This window comes from Myodes glareolus, chromosome 3 (assembly GCF_982192425.1).
Source record: "Myodes glareolus chromosome 3, mMyoGla1.1, whole genome shotgun sequence".
Lineage (NCBI taxonomy): Eukaryota > Metazoa > Chordata > Mammalia > Rodentia > Cricetidae > Myodes > Myodes glareolus.
Window position 1 is genome coordinate 90823179 of NC_142028.1, and position 17632 is coordinate 90840810.

The 17632-nt window shown below is 44.1% G+C and overlaps 1 protein-coding gene across 1 annotated transcript in view; it reads right to left on the reverse strand.

Annotated features, from left to right (window-relative positions):
* Cachd1 (cache domain containing 1) overlaps positions 1 to 17632 on the reverse strand; it is a 233878-nt gene that overhangs the window by 99435 nt on the left and 116811 nt on the right. Inside the window, exon 3 of the mRNA XM_048453156.3 lies at positions 9499 to 9647. Coding sequence (XP_048309113.3) covers positions 9499 to 9647 — 149 coding nt within the window. The remainder of the gene's footprint in view (positions 1 to 9498; positions 9648 to 17632) is intronic.

A 17632-nucleotide genomic window follows, 5' to 3' on the forward strand; every position in this document is an offset into this window, starting at 1 on the left:
ATCACCCAAATTAGCAATTCACAGTCAACCCATTTTCCCTGCAACTCTTTTCCTCTATTTTCACTCTTCACACACTTCCAAGATACTCAATTTAAAAATTAGAAGTATCTTTTAAAACTCTTCCTTGGGGTTGGAGAGATGGTTCAGTGGTCAAGAGCACTGGGCGATCTTGGTGAGGACACTGTTTTGGTTCCCAGTACCTGGCATGGCAACTCACAACTACCTGGAACTCCAGGTCCAGGGGACCTGACCCTTGCTTCTGGCCTCCACAGGCACCAGGCACATATGTGGTTCACATCCATACTTGCAGGCAAAACACAAATACACATCAGCTGAAAATAAATCTTACAAAGGCTATTTAAAAATCTTCCTCCTCACCAAACCCTCTAGTAAGCCCTTATTGGCATCATCTCTACACCATGGTTCCATAGTCGACATTTTTTTCTGTTACTTACAATTCTTTTGTGTTCCCATTATTGTGTCTCAGGTATTATCCAGTGTTTTAACTATTGTTGGAGGCAGGGGCATGCCCCAGTGCACATACAGAGGTCCAAGGACAACTTTGTGGAGTAAGGTCTCTCCTCCCATCTCACAGGTTCTGAAACCTAAATTCGGGTGGTCAGGTTGGTCGGCCTGATACCATTCATCTCTTTGTAATTAACAAATTGGCCCAAATGAAAGACAGTTCATCTCTTCACCAGAGCTGGTCTTCATTTGCCTAGTTCTCTTTAGGCAAATTGTGGGCCACATTGAAGTCTTTCTTGTCTGAGAACTTAGTGCTTACAGAAAGCAATCTCTCTAGGCATCCTGGAATCTCCAGGCTCCAGAGCATCTCCCTTGGTCACAGTTCAGGCACAAACTTCCACTCACTGCACAGGATTATTCTATGGACACTTACTGGTTTTTCTGGTCTGAAATAGTCATCTCCTAGACTAGTGGTTCTCACCCTGTGGGCCGTGACCCCTTGACAACCCTCTACCTCCAAAAATTTTACATTATGATTCCTAACAGTAGCAAAATGACAGTTATGAAGTAGCAACGAAAATAATTGTATCATTGGGGTCAATGATAAGACTGGATTAAAGGGTTGCAGCATTAGGAAGGTTGAGAGTCACTGTCCTAGACCAACCTGCAAAAGTGCCATTCAAGGCCGTGCCTACTATTTTGCACTAAGCCTACAATCAGAGGCCTCTGTCCATGACCTCTCACTTGAGACGGCCTTTGTGCTTCCTCACACACTGGTTATAGTTGCCTATTCTCATGCAGTAAAGCTTTTCCCCCACCTCGGTCTATCAGAAAGCAGCCATGATAATGCCTTGTGTATTGACTTCCTTTGATACGACATAGGCAAGTTTAGCTAAAAGTGGTTTGGCAATTCTGTCTATTCTCAGGTCCACTGTGCACATAATAAACTTATTAAAGAACTGGAGAGATGGCTCAGTGGTTAGGAGCACTGGCTGTTCTTCTAGAGGTCCTGAGTTCAATTCCCAGCAACCATTTGGTGGCCCACAGTCATCTGTAATGAGATCTGATGCCCTCTTCTGGGGTGCAGGTACGCATTCAGGCAAGAACACTGTATACATAATAAATAAATAAATCTTTAAAAAAAATAAATAAACTTATTAAATAAAGGCGGTAGCTGGGATAACCAAGCAGCAACTCATGTTTCACATGAGAGTTTATAACATGGAATGATATCCAGATAAAAGCAATGTAGTATGAAATGACATGAGACAATTTCCTAACAGCGGTCAGTGACCACCTAGAAATAGTGGATTGGGAATTACGACATCCACATTTTCACCAGACCTATCATATCTTAGGCCAATGTTTACTGAAGGCCCTCTCTGAACACAAGGTTGAATTTGACAGAGTCCTTGAGGTTGTAGCTTAAAAAGATGAGAGGGTACACAAAGTGCAAACACACCTCGGCACCAGGCAGGATCACACTCACACCTCCCTAGAGTTACAGCCAGCCAGCTCTGACTCCTCCCTCTCCCAAAAGCCCAGACATCGGGCACCAGCAGCCATGGGCAGGTCTTTCTAGTTCCTTGCTTACATAAATGAAATCAGCTTAGGTCTTCCAGTTCTTCATACAGTTAACGAGCAAAATCCTCTTAAATTTGTCTCATTCTTTCATTTCCTTTCTCAAAAACCTTAATCTCCCCATTTAAGTGAGAACATTTGAGTATCTGCTGTGGGTCATGCACAGTGGCATGCGACAGAGAAGCATCACTACTGGTCTTGCCTTCATTCGGGGAGCCTACAGCCCAACGCTCTGGTTAGTTGGCAGTTGAACTCCTATGTAATAGAATGATGATTTCCCTTAGCTGCTTCTGCCGTCATTGGCACCAAATACCAGTCTTCGTCAACACTGCTGGTCACGTGTGGCCATGAGTATTCTTCATTTCCTTCCTTGCCTGGAAAGCTCCTCCGTATCTCAGCATATTTAAATCCTTTTCCCACTTCAATACCCATGCGAAGGATTTCATTATTTTTATCTGATTTTTCTTTCAAATGAATGAATGGGTGTGTTTAGCTCTGTAATTATTATTTACTTAGGTAATGTTTCAAAAAAATGAATATAGAATTCAGAACTTACTAATTTGAACAATATGAAAAGCTTCCTATTATGTAAAATGGCTCTAATTAAAGAGCAACCCTTGTCTATAACCCCCACATTGCAAGAGGGAGGGTAGCAGAGAGAAGAGGATGAGACCAGCTCATCGGCCCAGAGAAACAGCAAGCTTCTGGCTCACTGAGAGGCTCTGTGTCAAAAAACAAGGAAGAGGGTGACAGAGGAAGATGGCCTCCTCTGGCCTCCACATGTGTGTGCGCGGACAGATGCAGCAACACATGCATGGGTAAATCTATCAGAGACTACGTAAATATCTTTTAAGAAGCTAAAGGGAAACTAAAGTGACTTGGAGGATCAGAAGCGGCTCTGGAGTAGAGATGAAACCTCTCATTTCCCCAAGGAGCAGAGTGAGGACCCTTCCACTTCACACAGAAAGGCAGAGCAGGGGACAGCCAGTCTCACTACTGTGGCACAATCTGGCAAAGCTAAGCTTAGTAGGAAAGAACTGTCAAGGCTGCTTAAGCTATTTCTTCTGTGGTGAAGGGGAGCAGATTGAGTAAGGGCAGGGACACCGTCCAGTAGTCAGACTTCATATACCTAGAGTATGTGAGGGCCTGGGTTCAATCCTGGTATTACAATAAACAAACAAGCGAAAAGAATTTTCTCTAAAATGAAAGAGTAAATGCAAACTCCCGACTTGAAACTAAGTCTAAGAAGAACAGATGCCACGTCTTCTGCATCTACTAGCGATGTCTAAAGAACCTACTCTAGGGAAGTCGACTACTATGAGGCAGAATGCTAACTGTTAGAAGAGCCCCTCGAGTGACTTGTCGCTAGCGCACAGGGCAGCCGTGGCACTTAGATTCAAACCCACTGATAGAGGAGCTGACACCGCGTCTAAGTCACGCCACTTTGGGTAGAAAACTAACTTCCTTCATGCGGAGACTCCGTTCCAGGTGGCTCTAAACTTTCGAAAAAGAAAATGTCTGTGAGAACACAGTGGCAAAGTATATAAGTAAGAATGGGTACTCGCTGTCAAAATCTGCAGCCTAATGAAAAATTAACATCAATGGTTGCCTATGTATCCTTTCTCTCAGGGAACCATGGTTGGTTGGCTATATCAATGTGGCCAGGCCATGGTATCTAAATATAATGTCAGACACCATTCTGGCTGTCAAAATCTGCAGCTTAATAAAAAATTAACATCAATGGTTGCCTATGTATCCTTTCTTTCAGGGAACCATGGTTGGTTGGCTATATCAATGTGGCCAGGCCATGGTATCTAAATATAATGTCAAACACCATTCTGGCTCTTCTGATGAAGGACGAACAGCTAAAGCATGGGTTCAGAGAAAGGCAGGTTGCTTTTTATAACACAAAGCCTCATGGGCTCCAAGATGAAGAGCTTAGAACACTGGCCTCTTTCCCCAAAAAGGATTCCCCTACCACACTGCCTACAGACTTCAGCTGTGACTCTTCTTTGGCTCTCCAACCTGCCAGCCCACCCAGCAGGCTTTGCACTTGTACCGACGTCATCGCATCTGTCAGTTCCTAAAGGCAAACCACGATCCCTCCCACACCCCCAGCCCACACTCGCATACCCACCCTGTGGATTCTGCTGCTCTGCAGGACCCTGGCGATACAGAGGGCTGTAAACAGTGGCTGCCGCTGAGAACTCTAACCAAGAGCCACGGTTCTTGTATGAGAGTCGAGCTAATTGCTTGATCTACAACACAAAGCCTCAAGAAACTGAATGGTACAGTTTGCTTCCTGCAGCCATGGAGTTCTCATGGATAACTCCTGAGAATACATTACGTTAGGGTTAGAAAAGGGACAGGTTCCATCGCCTGCTCCGGTGACTCGTTGACTGCACCCTCACTCGAGGCCCCAACTTAAAGGGATCCTGAAAAATAGCGGGGATCCAAGTTAAAAGTGCTTCTAAGAGTTTCTTCAGTTTTGAGATTCAGCGAAGCTGTTACTGTCTCCCTGGAAGAGTTTGAGGGAATTATCTATCCAGCTGAAGCCACTCAGCTGTAGGGGGCGCTCTGGAAAGAAACTGCGTATTGACTCACAATAAGCACTGTTTGGCTGATGACGCCAATTCCTACAATGATTAGCCAATTAGCCAACATGAGATGAGTGAGTCTCAAAAGCACAGACTCCCCTCATGGAGCTATAACGAAACATACTGGCTAGGCTTAGCTGAGGGTTACTCTCTAGTTTATATTTTTTTCCTTCTTATAAAATAAAGATACACACACACACACACACAAATAAGAATGACAATGGGCAATGATATCTATAAAAGGGATTGGGAACAGAAGAAATTCACCCTGAAATGTGGAAGATAGAATTATGGATTTGGCTATATAAAAGGCACAGGAGCAGCAGGGCTTGGCAACAGATAGGTAGTTCTTGACACACAAAATGAAAGCTTCGAAGCTCAAGCTACGTCTTAGTGAAGTGCACTTGATGGCTGGATTCCCAAGAGCCTGAGAGAACAAGAAGGGACGGGAAAGGACAGGAAGTTGGTGTGGGAGGCAATGCACGTGGACAGGACACGCTCCTAGGTCAAGCCTATGATGTAGCACAGTGGACTTTAAAAGGGCACTGTTGGAGACTTAGATGACAGTGTGGGCCAACCAGGAACGAAGACAAGCGGCAAGATTCATGCACGGAGAATCTCTAATGAGAATGGCTTTTCATGAAAGCAGGGGTTGCCACATGGGTATCGGGGACTTCCTATGGCCAGGTCCTCAGGGTCTTCAGGAAGAAGAGACAACGACACCCCCCACAAAACCAACCAACCTCGAAATCTTCAAAGTGTGTATCTTAGAAAACTTCAATATTGGTAAAGAATTGAGAAAGATACAGAGGGAGAAAATAATTTTAAATATCCGCGGAGGTCAAAAAAGGGCACCAAAAAAGGCCAGACATGATGACGGGTATGATGCCATGTCCGCAGCTCTTTGTACCTTAGCACTGGGACATTATGACGCATGCAGAGGTGCTGAAGGTCATGAGCAAAGGACCCTGCTTCTCAAGACTGTTGTTTTTTAGCATGTATAAGGGCATAGGTTAGATCCCCAGCCCTGCTAAACCAACATCAACAAAAACAGAAGTAAAGGAATCCCTCTACCTGTTACCGCAAGGCAGCCCACTGACAAGGAGCTTGTCTTAGATTAAAGCCTCAACCTGTTTGTTTTTCCAAAGTATTGAATGTTAAGACTTCGGATCATCCCTTCGATAAACACAGACAGAGGGCCTAATCGCTATGCAAGGCCCCATGAAAAACCATTAACTCCCAAGGCTCCTGAGTGGGAACTCGAAGAGCTGACTAATCCGAGAACGGAAGCAACAAGCTCATCGGCAGAACCCGCTTTCTGCCACTTTGCAGCTTTCTTCCCATGTGGTCACAATGTCACCTGCAGGTGGACTGCGCAGGGGACGCTACATAATGGATTTTCTCTCCCCCACCTTCTGCTTCTTTTTTAAAGTTTATTAATCATCCGTTACTAGTGCGGGTGGTGTTGTGTGTATGTGTATGGGTGTGTGTGGGGTGTACGTGTGTGGGGTGTACGTGTGTGGGGTGTACGTGTGTGGGGTGTACGTGTGTGGGGTGTACGTGTGGGGGTGTATATGACAGCATACATGGCGGTAAATGGAAAACTTCTTGAGTTGTTTGTCTCCTTCCACCTTTACGTGGGTCCAGGGGTAAGCTCGGGTTATCAGGCTGTATGACAAACACTTGTGCTAGCTGAGTGATCTCACCGGCCTATCACTCTACTCCTTACAGCTCCTTTCCAGAACTGACCAGTTGACATTTTAAAAAAAATATATGCTAGTAAGTCTGGCGGGGGAGGGGTGGACCCAAACATAGATTATAAGTCAGTAGAACTGAAAAGTCTGGCCTGAAACAAAAAGTGAAGGAATTATTTATGAAACGCTGTCCTAATTCTAGGTCATCGTTTTAAATATGTGAGCAAAGATCAGTTGGCCAGAGACACTGACGCTGGCATAACCAATAGTTATTGCAGTTTTGAGTCTGAGTTTCGCTAAAAACAAAACAGAAGAAAAACAAGATGTTTACAGGGTCCTGATGCGTTAGGAATAGGCACAATTGAGAACAAAGTACAGAATCTTTATCTGTGGTCTGATTGATTATATTTATCATAAAGCCACATTAATGAACTTGTATATGATTAGCTATAAGCCATGGACACAAAAAACTTGAAGAGTTTGCTTCTAGTACTATTTAATTCATAGTCTAGAAAAGTGGTTCTCAACCTTTCCAACGCTGTGACCCTTTAATACAGTTCCTAAGGCTGTGGTGACCCCCCAGCCATAAAATTATTTCCATTGCGACTTTGTAACTCTAATTTTGCTGCTGTTAATATATATCATTAATATCAATATATATTAGTATATTAAAATATTAATATCAATTATCGGTGATATAAATATCTGTTTTCTGATGGTCTTAAGCTACCCCCCCCCACCGCCGCCCAAGGGTCCCAACCAGAGGTTGAGAATCATTGGTCTGGAAAAAGGATTGCAATCATTTTGGGGCAATATCTGCTTCTGTCCTTTTGTCTCTGTGCTGGGTACTGAGTTCAGAATATTGCCCAAATGAGGAGGCTTCCATTGCTGAGCTACACCCCAGTTCCACTAAATCCACACTCCCAAAATTTCAATCATTACCAAGCCTATCCTCTTCAATGTTTTTGGTCATATTCACTTAATATCTTCACTTAAATTAGTTCAAGCTTTATTTGTTGTATTTACTTAAACTGTGATATTGTCATAGCAAGGAAAAGAAACCTAGTGTCCTTCACAGAAGATAACGTTGAAATAAACACACACAAATCTATAAAAATGCCCATGGAGGCATGGTGCCACAGGTCTGTGACCTCAGCACATGGAATGTGGAAGTAGAAGGATCAGGACTTCAAAGCCAAACTGGGATGCATTGCAGGTTCAAGGCCAGAGGGAGATACAGGAGAGGCCCTGCCGCACCTCCCCACTTCTGAAAGTGTCTCCCCTCTGCAACCCTCTTGCTATTCTCAGTTCACAGGGAGAGAAGCAGAGGTTCAGGATTTAAATGACTTTCCAGGATCAACCTGGGACTTACAGAGTTGAATTAAAAACCCAAACACTTTAACCATGCCTTCAGCGGCCTGGTGGGATTGGGTATTCTTCCCTTCTGTAGTGAGTTCCATTGGGAATGCCCTGAGATTCAAGAAGTAGACACCCGGGAAATGGGACACGGGGCAAGAGTGGACTGAGTGTGCTTGATAGGATGCTGCCACAGGCAGCAGGTCCACGAAAGCCTATTGTAAGGGAGCAGAACAAGAGCTAAGGCTTCCAACCCTGCTTCCCCAACAACTCGTTACCATTTCCACCTCGAATCTTTGTTTAAGAACAGGAACCCTTGCAGTTTTAAAGAAGTACTTGTGTCTTGCCTAAGGCTAGGGCATCATCAATCCAAGACTCTCTATACACGCTCTTCTGGAAGGAAATGGAAATCTAAGCCAGGTAGACTGAGCGCAAGAAAAAGTGCAAGGAAATCAGCTTAATGCTTCACCAGATGTTCCTGCTTTAAACTCTGTACATCTTTTGACTACTCAGTTTTATCCCCAGAACTGCCTGGTTGGACACAACGGCGTGTCTTGGCTCAGTCATCTACCCTGAATTAGGGTATCGTGTATCGTCAGAAATTTCCCACCTCCGAGAGAGCATCCATTTATACTAAGTCATTGATGGACTTTGTGAATCTTTCTAGGGCAGTGAAGGTTTCTTGAAGCTTGAACTACACAAGAAGCTTCTGGAGAAGAAACTGTATTCTCTGGCTCATTACGTTAACTGAAAAGAGCATTGGCTTTGTTAGCATCTTAGCCCTGAAGCCTCGCCATCACAACTGTCCTTAGGTGAGAACACTTAGGTAGCCGCTTCCCCAGATCCTTTGTTTTTTTTTTTTTCCAGACAGGGTTTCTCTGCGCAGCCCTGGCTGTCCTGGAACTTGCTGTTAATCAGATTGGCCTCGAACTCAGAGATCTGCCTGCCTCTGCCTCCCGAGTGCTAGGATTAAAGGCGTGCACCACCACCTCCCGGCACCTTCCCAAGCCTTTCATGCATGCACGTGTGTGTGTACGTGTGCATGGACACTTTTCACAAACTAGTTTCTACAGCGTGGCTGCAGCTCACCATTCCACATGCATGGGTGTCATTCGCTTTTCCAAACTAAACCCCTCCTGGGAGATTTTTGCAATATTTGTATGTTTCTGTTCTAAGTGATACCCTACTAACTTTCCTCATGTGCCTTCATGAACATGTCTAATATAACGTGCCCGGTGAGCCTCTTTGCTGTGTGGAATTCCAACATGGCTCTGGGTCACATTTTTGCCCTGCCTGATGATCAGCATCTGCTGCATAATTCCACAGTGTTTTCTACAATTCTTGAGGGTTGAAAGCCCTTTACACTCCCCTAGCTTCAAATCAGCTCAGACATTAGTGCACAGTTAAAACCAAGGGCCAAGTGCTGGAGGTGTAATGACTGCATTGAGCAACAGAAGAGGTGAGGCAGGCTCACCAGCAAGGTGTGGGGCCTTAAGTATAGGAAGAGAGAGACACAAAGTAACCATGGAAACAGACCCGAGGGAATAATGACTTCTTTGGGAGATTAAAAAAAGAAGCCTAAAAGAACATTAACTGAAGTTCTCTAGGCAAGCAAGTGTTAAGGGAGATTTATGGACAGAGCCAACAAATTTAAATATACAGATATTAAAGAGCTTGCATTAAATAACTTAAAAGCTACTATGTACTTGGCAATAATCAAACATGGACACTTTGAATACTGCAGTTTAAGCAATCCAGCTCTTAAAGTCTATCAACAACAGCAGCAGAGAATGCTTAAGTCTTACTCCATCATGGAAGGCGGGATTGTGCAGCAGTCCTGGATGGCGGTCAGTGGAGATGTCAGGTGAGCCGTATACGATGCCTCTACGACTTGCTTGTTCCGATTGACCACGTCCAGGTAACGGTTGAACTTCTCACGGATTTTTTTGGCTAGCTGTGGATGACAGTGAGCAAAAATAAATCACCCATTTATTCCACCTTGCCTGATAATCTGCATCCACTAAGCTTTAGATGATGCAAAAACTACACCCAAGTCAACTTTATTTGGTGGGCTGGACAAATGTTGCAAAACACCTGGACATCAATCACGGCAGGAAATTTAGACAGCAACAAAGTATTATTTTCTATCTATGAGAGGAAGCTGTATTTCCAACCCCTTGTGAGTTCAGATTCAATGGAACGATGCATAGCCGCAAGCGACCTGCCGGAAAGAGCGGAAATGAGGACTTCAGGCTTTAGTACTGCCAGCCGCCAGCGTGACAGAATGCACTGCGGTCAAGAGAGCAAACAAGGATGGGAGAGAAAGAGCGAGAGAGATTTTCTGATTCTGGAGTCACAGAGATGGGACCGGGCGTGCAGGAAGGAAGGGAAGTGCCACTCAGTGCCTTCTAGGCAGCCCTTGGGGATGCCATTCACTGTCTTCCAGGCGAATAGCAATTCTCGAGGGAGGTACAATGTAGATACTCGCATAAAACAAAACGTATAATTAGAAGCATGCTTGGCTGTTACCCATTACACCATTAAGATGGACACATGCTTAACTAATGTGAAGAGAACATGTTATCACGATCTGCTTTCGTGTGGGAATAAGGAAAGCCAATTGGTCCGCGTACTGCCTTTCCCTCCGTTGTTCCTATCAAATACCACAGCTTAATTATACATCTCCAAGGAAAACAGCGTTGTTTGTCTTTCCCTTCAACAAAATGTCACCCAAATGAGATGACTGATAGAATTATGGCTAATTGGTTTTTGCAGAGCTATTCATTAACGCATGCCGGAGGAGAACTAATCATGCCCTCTGGGTCACGCAGCTCATACGATCAAGTGTGCCTACAGGCAGGACCATGGAAGTCATCAGAATATTGCCATTTGGTTTTAAGACAATATTTTTCTCAGTGAGGTTTGTAAAGTTTCCTAAAAATGATGCTAATGAAGCTTGGAAAATTTCTGGACATAGAAAAGAACAAGCAATTTGAATTCCAGATGGCTGGAAATTCTCGCATCCACCTACAATTCTATTCTCTGAGTTTGAATTCTATCGGTATAGCAAGATGTGGGTTTTCTCTGTGAAGGTCATCGAGGCAATATGTACAGTCCATTTAAATTTCACACCTCAAGTTAGACCACTAACCATGTTGTCCCATGTGGCAATGTTTAGAGACAATCTTGGTTATGAGAACTTGGTAGAAACTGCTATTAAGCAAATATTTAGTAGGAGCCAGGAATGCACCTAAACATTCTACAGTGTGTAGGAGAGTTTCTCACGACCACGAATCATCTAGCCATCAAATTTACTCTTAAAAATTACCAACATTATGATTATGATTATTATGATTATGATTATGATGATTTGGGGTTTTTTTTGGCAATGCTGAAGCATGCATGGGCAGCCTGTATATGGTGGTTCTATTGAACCTGTCCATATTGGGCTTCGTGGTCTAAGTTGATGAGGATGACTGACCAGGCCTCTTCCTCAAGAGGGCACCAGATTTCATTACAGATGGTTGTGAGCCACAATGTGGTTGCTGGGAACTGAACACGTGACTTTTGGAAAAGCAGGCAGTGCTCTTAATAGCTGAGCCATCTCTCCAGCCCACCCTCCTATTTATCTATTAATAAATCATCAGGCTGCCAGGATCAAACTCAGCTGCATGCTAGTTCAAGGGTTCAGAAGGTTTTCTGGTCTATGGGGACTTGGCAAGAACATCATGGAGGAATATATGGTGGGGGAAGAGTTTCACCTCAGGCTACAAAGGAAGCAGACACTTTGTTGTAAGTCAGGACTCTAACACACCCCTAGATGCAAACATGATCCTAGTGGTGTGTAAAAATCGGGATCTACCATGTCCTCTACTCCAGCGCTGGAATCGGAATGGTCTTATGATGGCTTCCATCCATAGAACATACAGAGAGTGATGCTATATGACTTTCAAACCTGGGTTACAAAAGATCATATGGCTTTTGTCTGCTCAACTCTCGTGGTAGCCCCCTGCGACCATTCTATAAGAAGCCACAGACACAAGGAAAGGCCATGTTATGGGCTTAGTTGTCATCCTAATCAAGGGCTTGAGCATGTCCCGGAGTAATCCTAACTGGGCACAAGTAAAGAAGCTTCTAAAAGGGCTAGAGAGATGGCTCAGCAGTTAGGAGTACTTGCTGTTCTTTTGGAGGACCTGAGTTCAATTCCTAGCATCCACATGGTGGCTCACAACCATCCCTAACTCCAGGTTCAAGGGGTCAGAAACCACAGTGAGCTCTGAGGGCACTAGGCATATGTACGATGCACATACATATATACATACATACATACACACATACATGTAGGCAGAATACTCACACACATAGATAAATCTTACAAGAGAAGAAGAGGTCTGTAGAAAACTAACCCTAGAGGCCATCCTGTTGTCTGTGCAGATATCACAGAACAGATATCCGCCATCCTTGCAGGGTCTGGTCCAAACTCTTTACTCATACAGTCCATAAGCATAAACACATAGGTTTACGGCACTGTGTTATAGGTAGTTCCCCTTTCCCCTTCAATAGTTAAATGAAGCATCTAAGGATAAGCTGAATCCCATCCTAGGGCAAGCATGTTGAAGGCAAGTTACATAAAGCTACACAAACACAGATGCCTCATCTGAATTATCAACCTCTGAACTTGTAGCCTGCAAACCTATTGCAGAGAGATGACGCCAGACGTTCATCAGAAAATTCTAACAGCTGCTATATGAAGAGATTTGCTATGTGCCAGATGTGGGACTCTACAGTATAGACATTCCTTTGTCGTGGGACTCTACAGTGTAGACCTTCTTGTCTTCTGTCAATGAGATTAAGTGGTTCGCATGAAGCCAACAGAGCAACAGGAAGATCCACTTATTCTAATTCAAAGCTATCTTGTCCATAAAACCCATGTTCCCCTGTTCAGACAAAGCTAACCTAAAGGAGCTTCAAATGTAACCTGAAAGGGTTAAGCATCTTCTGAGCATAAGTAGCCAAGGCTCAGTGCAGAATGGTAGAACATCCTTGGCCTGGACTGGCTGCTGAACTCATTGTTAGGGTGGGGCAGTTGGAGTTTCTGGCTGATAAGAGCTTTGGGGAATGTCTGTCTTTGGCTGCCCGGTGAGCACTGGCTTCAATCTAGAGCCTGGTACGTGTTACCCGTTAACAGGAGGTACACCCCGCTCCCCAAGCTGCATTCCTCAACAGTGGACACAGCACCTACATACAGGGTTCAGCTATCCAAGACAGTTAGAAGAACTCAACCACACGCTTTTCCTTCTCTATAGCAGCTTCCCCAGTTTTTCATGATACCCTATCTTGTTTCATTAAAAAAAAAGTGCCAACCTTTGCTGACTGCTTTGTCAAGTTTCTGCACTAAGCATTTCACATGTACATTTCAATTTAATCCTTAAAGCCCCCTTTAGTTGGGTGAGGAGACTTGTGACTGTAATTCCAGGTTCTCAAGGCTGGGGTTAGAGATCAAGGACTCTTGAACCTGTTTTAAACAACAAGCAAACACAAACACAAAACCTAGAGGGTACAAAAGCTTTTATTTCCTAGAGGCAGACACTGAAGATCAAGTCACCTTTCCAAGGTCACAAGGTGGTGGGAACACAGTAACCTTCAGAGTCCAAGCTTCTAACTTTGAGGCAGCACTTCTCTTGGCCATTGACAATGCAACCTCTCCGCTCTACATTTCCTATCTTGTCTTGTCCCTAGGTGAGAGGGTCTTATGTAACGCAGACTGGCCTGGAAAACACTGTGTAACCAAGGATGCCTTTGAACTTCTGATCCTTCTATCTCCACCTCCAGAAAGCTGGGCGATGGTACAGGCATGCACCACCACATCTGGTTTACATAGTGTTGGGGAATGAAGCCAGGACTTCCTATATGCTAGGCAAGCCGTCTACCGAGTGAGCAACATGGCCAGCATCCCCGGCTGCCTTTTAAATTCACTTTAACATGAGATTCTTGGCAGGATAGCATGCACCACGCAACCTCTTACTTCACAACAGAAATTGGAATTTTTAAAAATACAATTTCATTAAAAATTCTTCACAATTCCAATGAAAATATCCACATTAAAAAGATTAGGGTTAAATATATCATAATATAGTCCCCGCAAAACAAAGCCCCACAATCCCTTGCTAACATTACCGGACTATGTTAACTGAGGCATTAAATGGTGTCAGACTAAATTATAATTGTTCTGATAACTCAGGCATCTTTAAGCTTTCACTGTTTTATAACCTGAACAGAGAACACACAGGGGACAAATGGCTCCTTTCCCTTTGGGAGTGCGTTCCAGAATTCGGTATTTCGTTGATGTTATGTTTCTTAAACCTTAACAAACTTCATTATAATGCTCTATGGTGTTTGAGAAAATAGCGGTTATCCATTTCTAGCCGGAGAAATGGAGGCAGAGGCCAGCTGAGGAGCATGACATGGGCTCTCCATTTCTCCCGCCAAGGAATGCGCCGGTGCCTCACTATGGAAACCTCAACTAATAATCCATTTTTTCCCTCTTTCAAAAAGCAATCTCTCTTAGCATGCTAACCAAGCCCAGGTTGCTGGGCAAGCATAACAGAATCTCCCCGAGCAAAGATAGCCCACAGAGAGATTAAAGCCTGAATGTATCTGTTACACTGAAGGGGGAAAGCTCCGCCGCAGACCCTTCCAAGAGGCCACACAGAAACCGGGGCCGTATCCTGCCACGATCTCGGCGGACGGGCGAAAACAAAGGACCGTCTCAACAAAAAGCTACAGGTGGACCCACAATCCTCCTCAGCATAATTAAACACATTTTTCTTTCCACAGCTCGGCTTTCATCTTTTATCCTTCTTCATCCTCTGCCCTTCATCCCCCAAGGGGCTCCTGCATGTTGATGAGACAACGGGAGACAACGGGACTAAAACCATCTTGTCATCCTTTGGGTCAGCTCTTAGGCCCGCCACCATCCAGCCATGGGTCAAACGATCAGGAAGGTAGTGTGTGGTCCCCATGGGAACCGACTCTAATTTGTCATCATCTCCAGTGACGACGTTTCATCACAACATCAATGGACCGCCTTCATGCTGAATCTCCCCTCCCTTAATTTTCGCATAGACACTTCTGTCATTTGCACACTTCCCCAGAACCCCTCTCAAAGGGACTTTTTTTCTTTTTTCTTTTTTTTACCTTAGCTTTACACTTCTGAGGATGAAGAGCAGGGGGGATGGGCACACAGTTAAAAAAAGGTAAAAGGAAACCGAACTGCAAAGGCCCAGTACACACTTTATTTATGACTGCTTCCTAAAAGGAAGGGCTGGAAGGGGTTTTTATGTTAGGGAAAGCTTTATTTAAAATATCTAACAATGAGGCTGACAGGCACGGGCAGGAAGCCTCCCCCAGGGGGACTGAAGATTCGCAGGAAAATTCATATAGAATGTAGAAGAGTTAACATTTGACATTCAGAAACCTTTGCGCCGTGAAAAGAATTGAGCAGCTCACGCCTGTCTCCTCCAATGCCAGTCTTATCACCCAAGAGAAAGCCTTTCATTTTCTTTTCTACCAAGTTTCAGGATTTAGTTGTATAAACAGATGACCCAGAAATAATGTTAAGTGTAAACCAAGTAGGTATATTTAGCATCTCTGGGTCACATCTCATCACCACATTCCAAGGTTCTCCATGGCTCCCTGTGGTCGGCCCCTGTGCACAGGACACAAGCCAGGCTGAGTCTTCAGACCCCTTTCTTCATAAGGTTAGGAACAGTTCAGATGGACAGAGAGTTCTGTTACTTATCAGCAGGGTATGTGGTTAAGTTCCATGATTGGCTTCCTCATGAAGCTAATCAGAATGGTATACCCTTTAAAAGGCTTCCCTTGTGTTCGAATACAACAGCAAATATGCAAAATTGAAGACAAGTATGGCGGATTGTTCCTCCTGTCAGCCCAGGCTCTGGACTAGAGATTAGAGAAGACTGTGGGGGTCGAAACTGTTCAGCAACAAGAACTAGAAAGGGAGAAGATAGACTGGAATACTAAGTTTTAATAATTTATCACATTCTTTCTGGATGAGAAATCTGGCTGAAGTGACAAGTGGGAAGCATGTCGTTCTTACATTTATCAGTAAAATGGCACAAAGGGCTTTGGGAAGAAAGAAGTAAGGATTAAATATAACTATCATTTGCTAGCTAAAAGACACACAAGAAATTTTTTATAAGCTTCAACTGAATTATCTCTATATTGTGTGTGTGTGTGTGTGTGTGTGTGTGTGTGTGTGTGTGTGTGTACCAGAGGGATAAGCTCATTCTTAGGACCAATATCCACTTTCCTGGCACCTGGCCTGGAGCTTTTCCACTAGGTTAGATTGGTTGGCCAACAAGCCCTGGGTCCTCCTGTCACCACACCCAGCATTTTTGTGTGGATTCTGGACATGGAACTCGGGTCCTCACGCTTGCGAGGCAAGCACTTGACCACTGAGCCATCTCCCCAGCCCTTAATCTTACCTGTTAGAAATGGGGTCTTGCTATGTAGTTCTTGATGTCCTATTGCTTTCTGTATAGCCTAGGCTGGTCTTGAAATTGCTGCAATCATCCTGCCTCTCTACTGGAATTAAAGACATGCACCACCACTTTGGGGTTTAATTACCTTTACACTGAGAGTAATAACATTTGCATTTGGGTGTCAAGATTTAAATTGGATAAGGTCTATTAAGCACCTAACAGTGTCAAACATATCAGAACTACTAAATACATGGTCGCAGCAAGAGCTTTACTATTGCTGCTGTTTGTTATTATTGTAATTGTTATCGTTTGGGGGACCTAATGAATTGTCTCAGGTACTGGAACCTAAAGAACACTCTCTGCACCTGGGGAAAGGAAGGAGGGAAGTTCAGCTAAGGTGGATGTGTTGGGACTGAGCTCCAGCCTCTGCCAACTGTCAGGGATTCTAAAACACTGTGTACAGAGGGTAGAGGATCACAGTCTGGGACAGCTAAAAATTTTTCAGAGATCCTGAGTTTTTTGTTTTTTTTTTTAAATCTAATCATAATTTTACTCTTGCTTGTACATTTCCATGTTTAATGCATTTTATGTGGGTTGTCCCTTTTGTAACAAAGAACACAGGTATTTTCTGTGTTGTTATTATAGTCAAGGAAATCAAGACTCAGGGCTTTCCTGAGCTCAGGCTGAGTAGGTGACAGGAAACATACCTAATTTCTATTCATTTCCCCTTTCTTTTGGTTTTGGTTTTTGTTTGATGAGACAGGGTTTCTCAGTAGTTCTGGAGCCTGTCCTGGCACTAGCTCTTGTAGACCAGGCTGGCCTCGAACTCACAGAGATCCGCCTGCCTCTGCCTCCCGAGTGCTGGGATTAAAAGCATGCGCCACCACTGCCCAGCTCTCAATTCCCCTTTCTTAAGAAGAAAAGAAAATGATAAAAATCACATAGGCCAGATCATGGAACTTCTGTTTCTACTCGCCCTAGCTCACCTCTGTCCTCCGTGAAGCCTTATTGGGTTCCCTCCTTCCAAAACTGCCGGACTCACCAGCCGCTCCATGTATGCCCCACTTCACACTGTTGGGCTTTCATCATCTGAGGATCCCGTTTCCCCAGCAACAATAATTAACACTAACTGATTGCCTCCTTTCAGTTATACAGTGTGCAAAACACGCTTTTACCTGGGGCCGTTTATCCCTCATAACAGCATTATGTTCTCACATCTATTATATGCTATTGTTGCTGTGGACTGACTTGCCCCGGGTCATCCAACTAACAAACAAAAATAATTCTATCAAATCTATCCTCTTGTATGGCTACCCCGTGAATTTTATTCAAGCTCTTAGAAATGGCTTACCAGGGTAATTTACTATATGCGTTTACCTTCACAAAACTGCCCACACATCAAGCTGAACAGAAAGCCTGGGCCTTGCCTATTTTC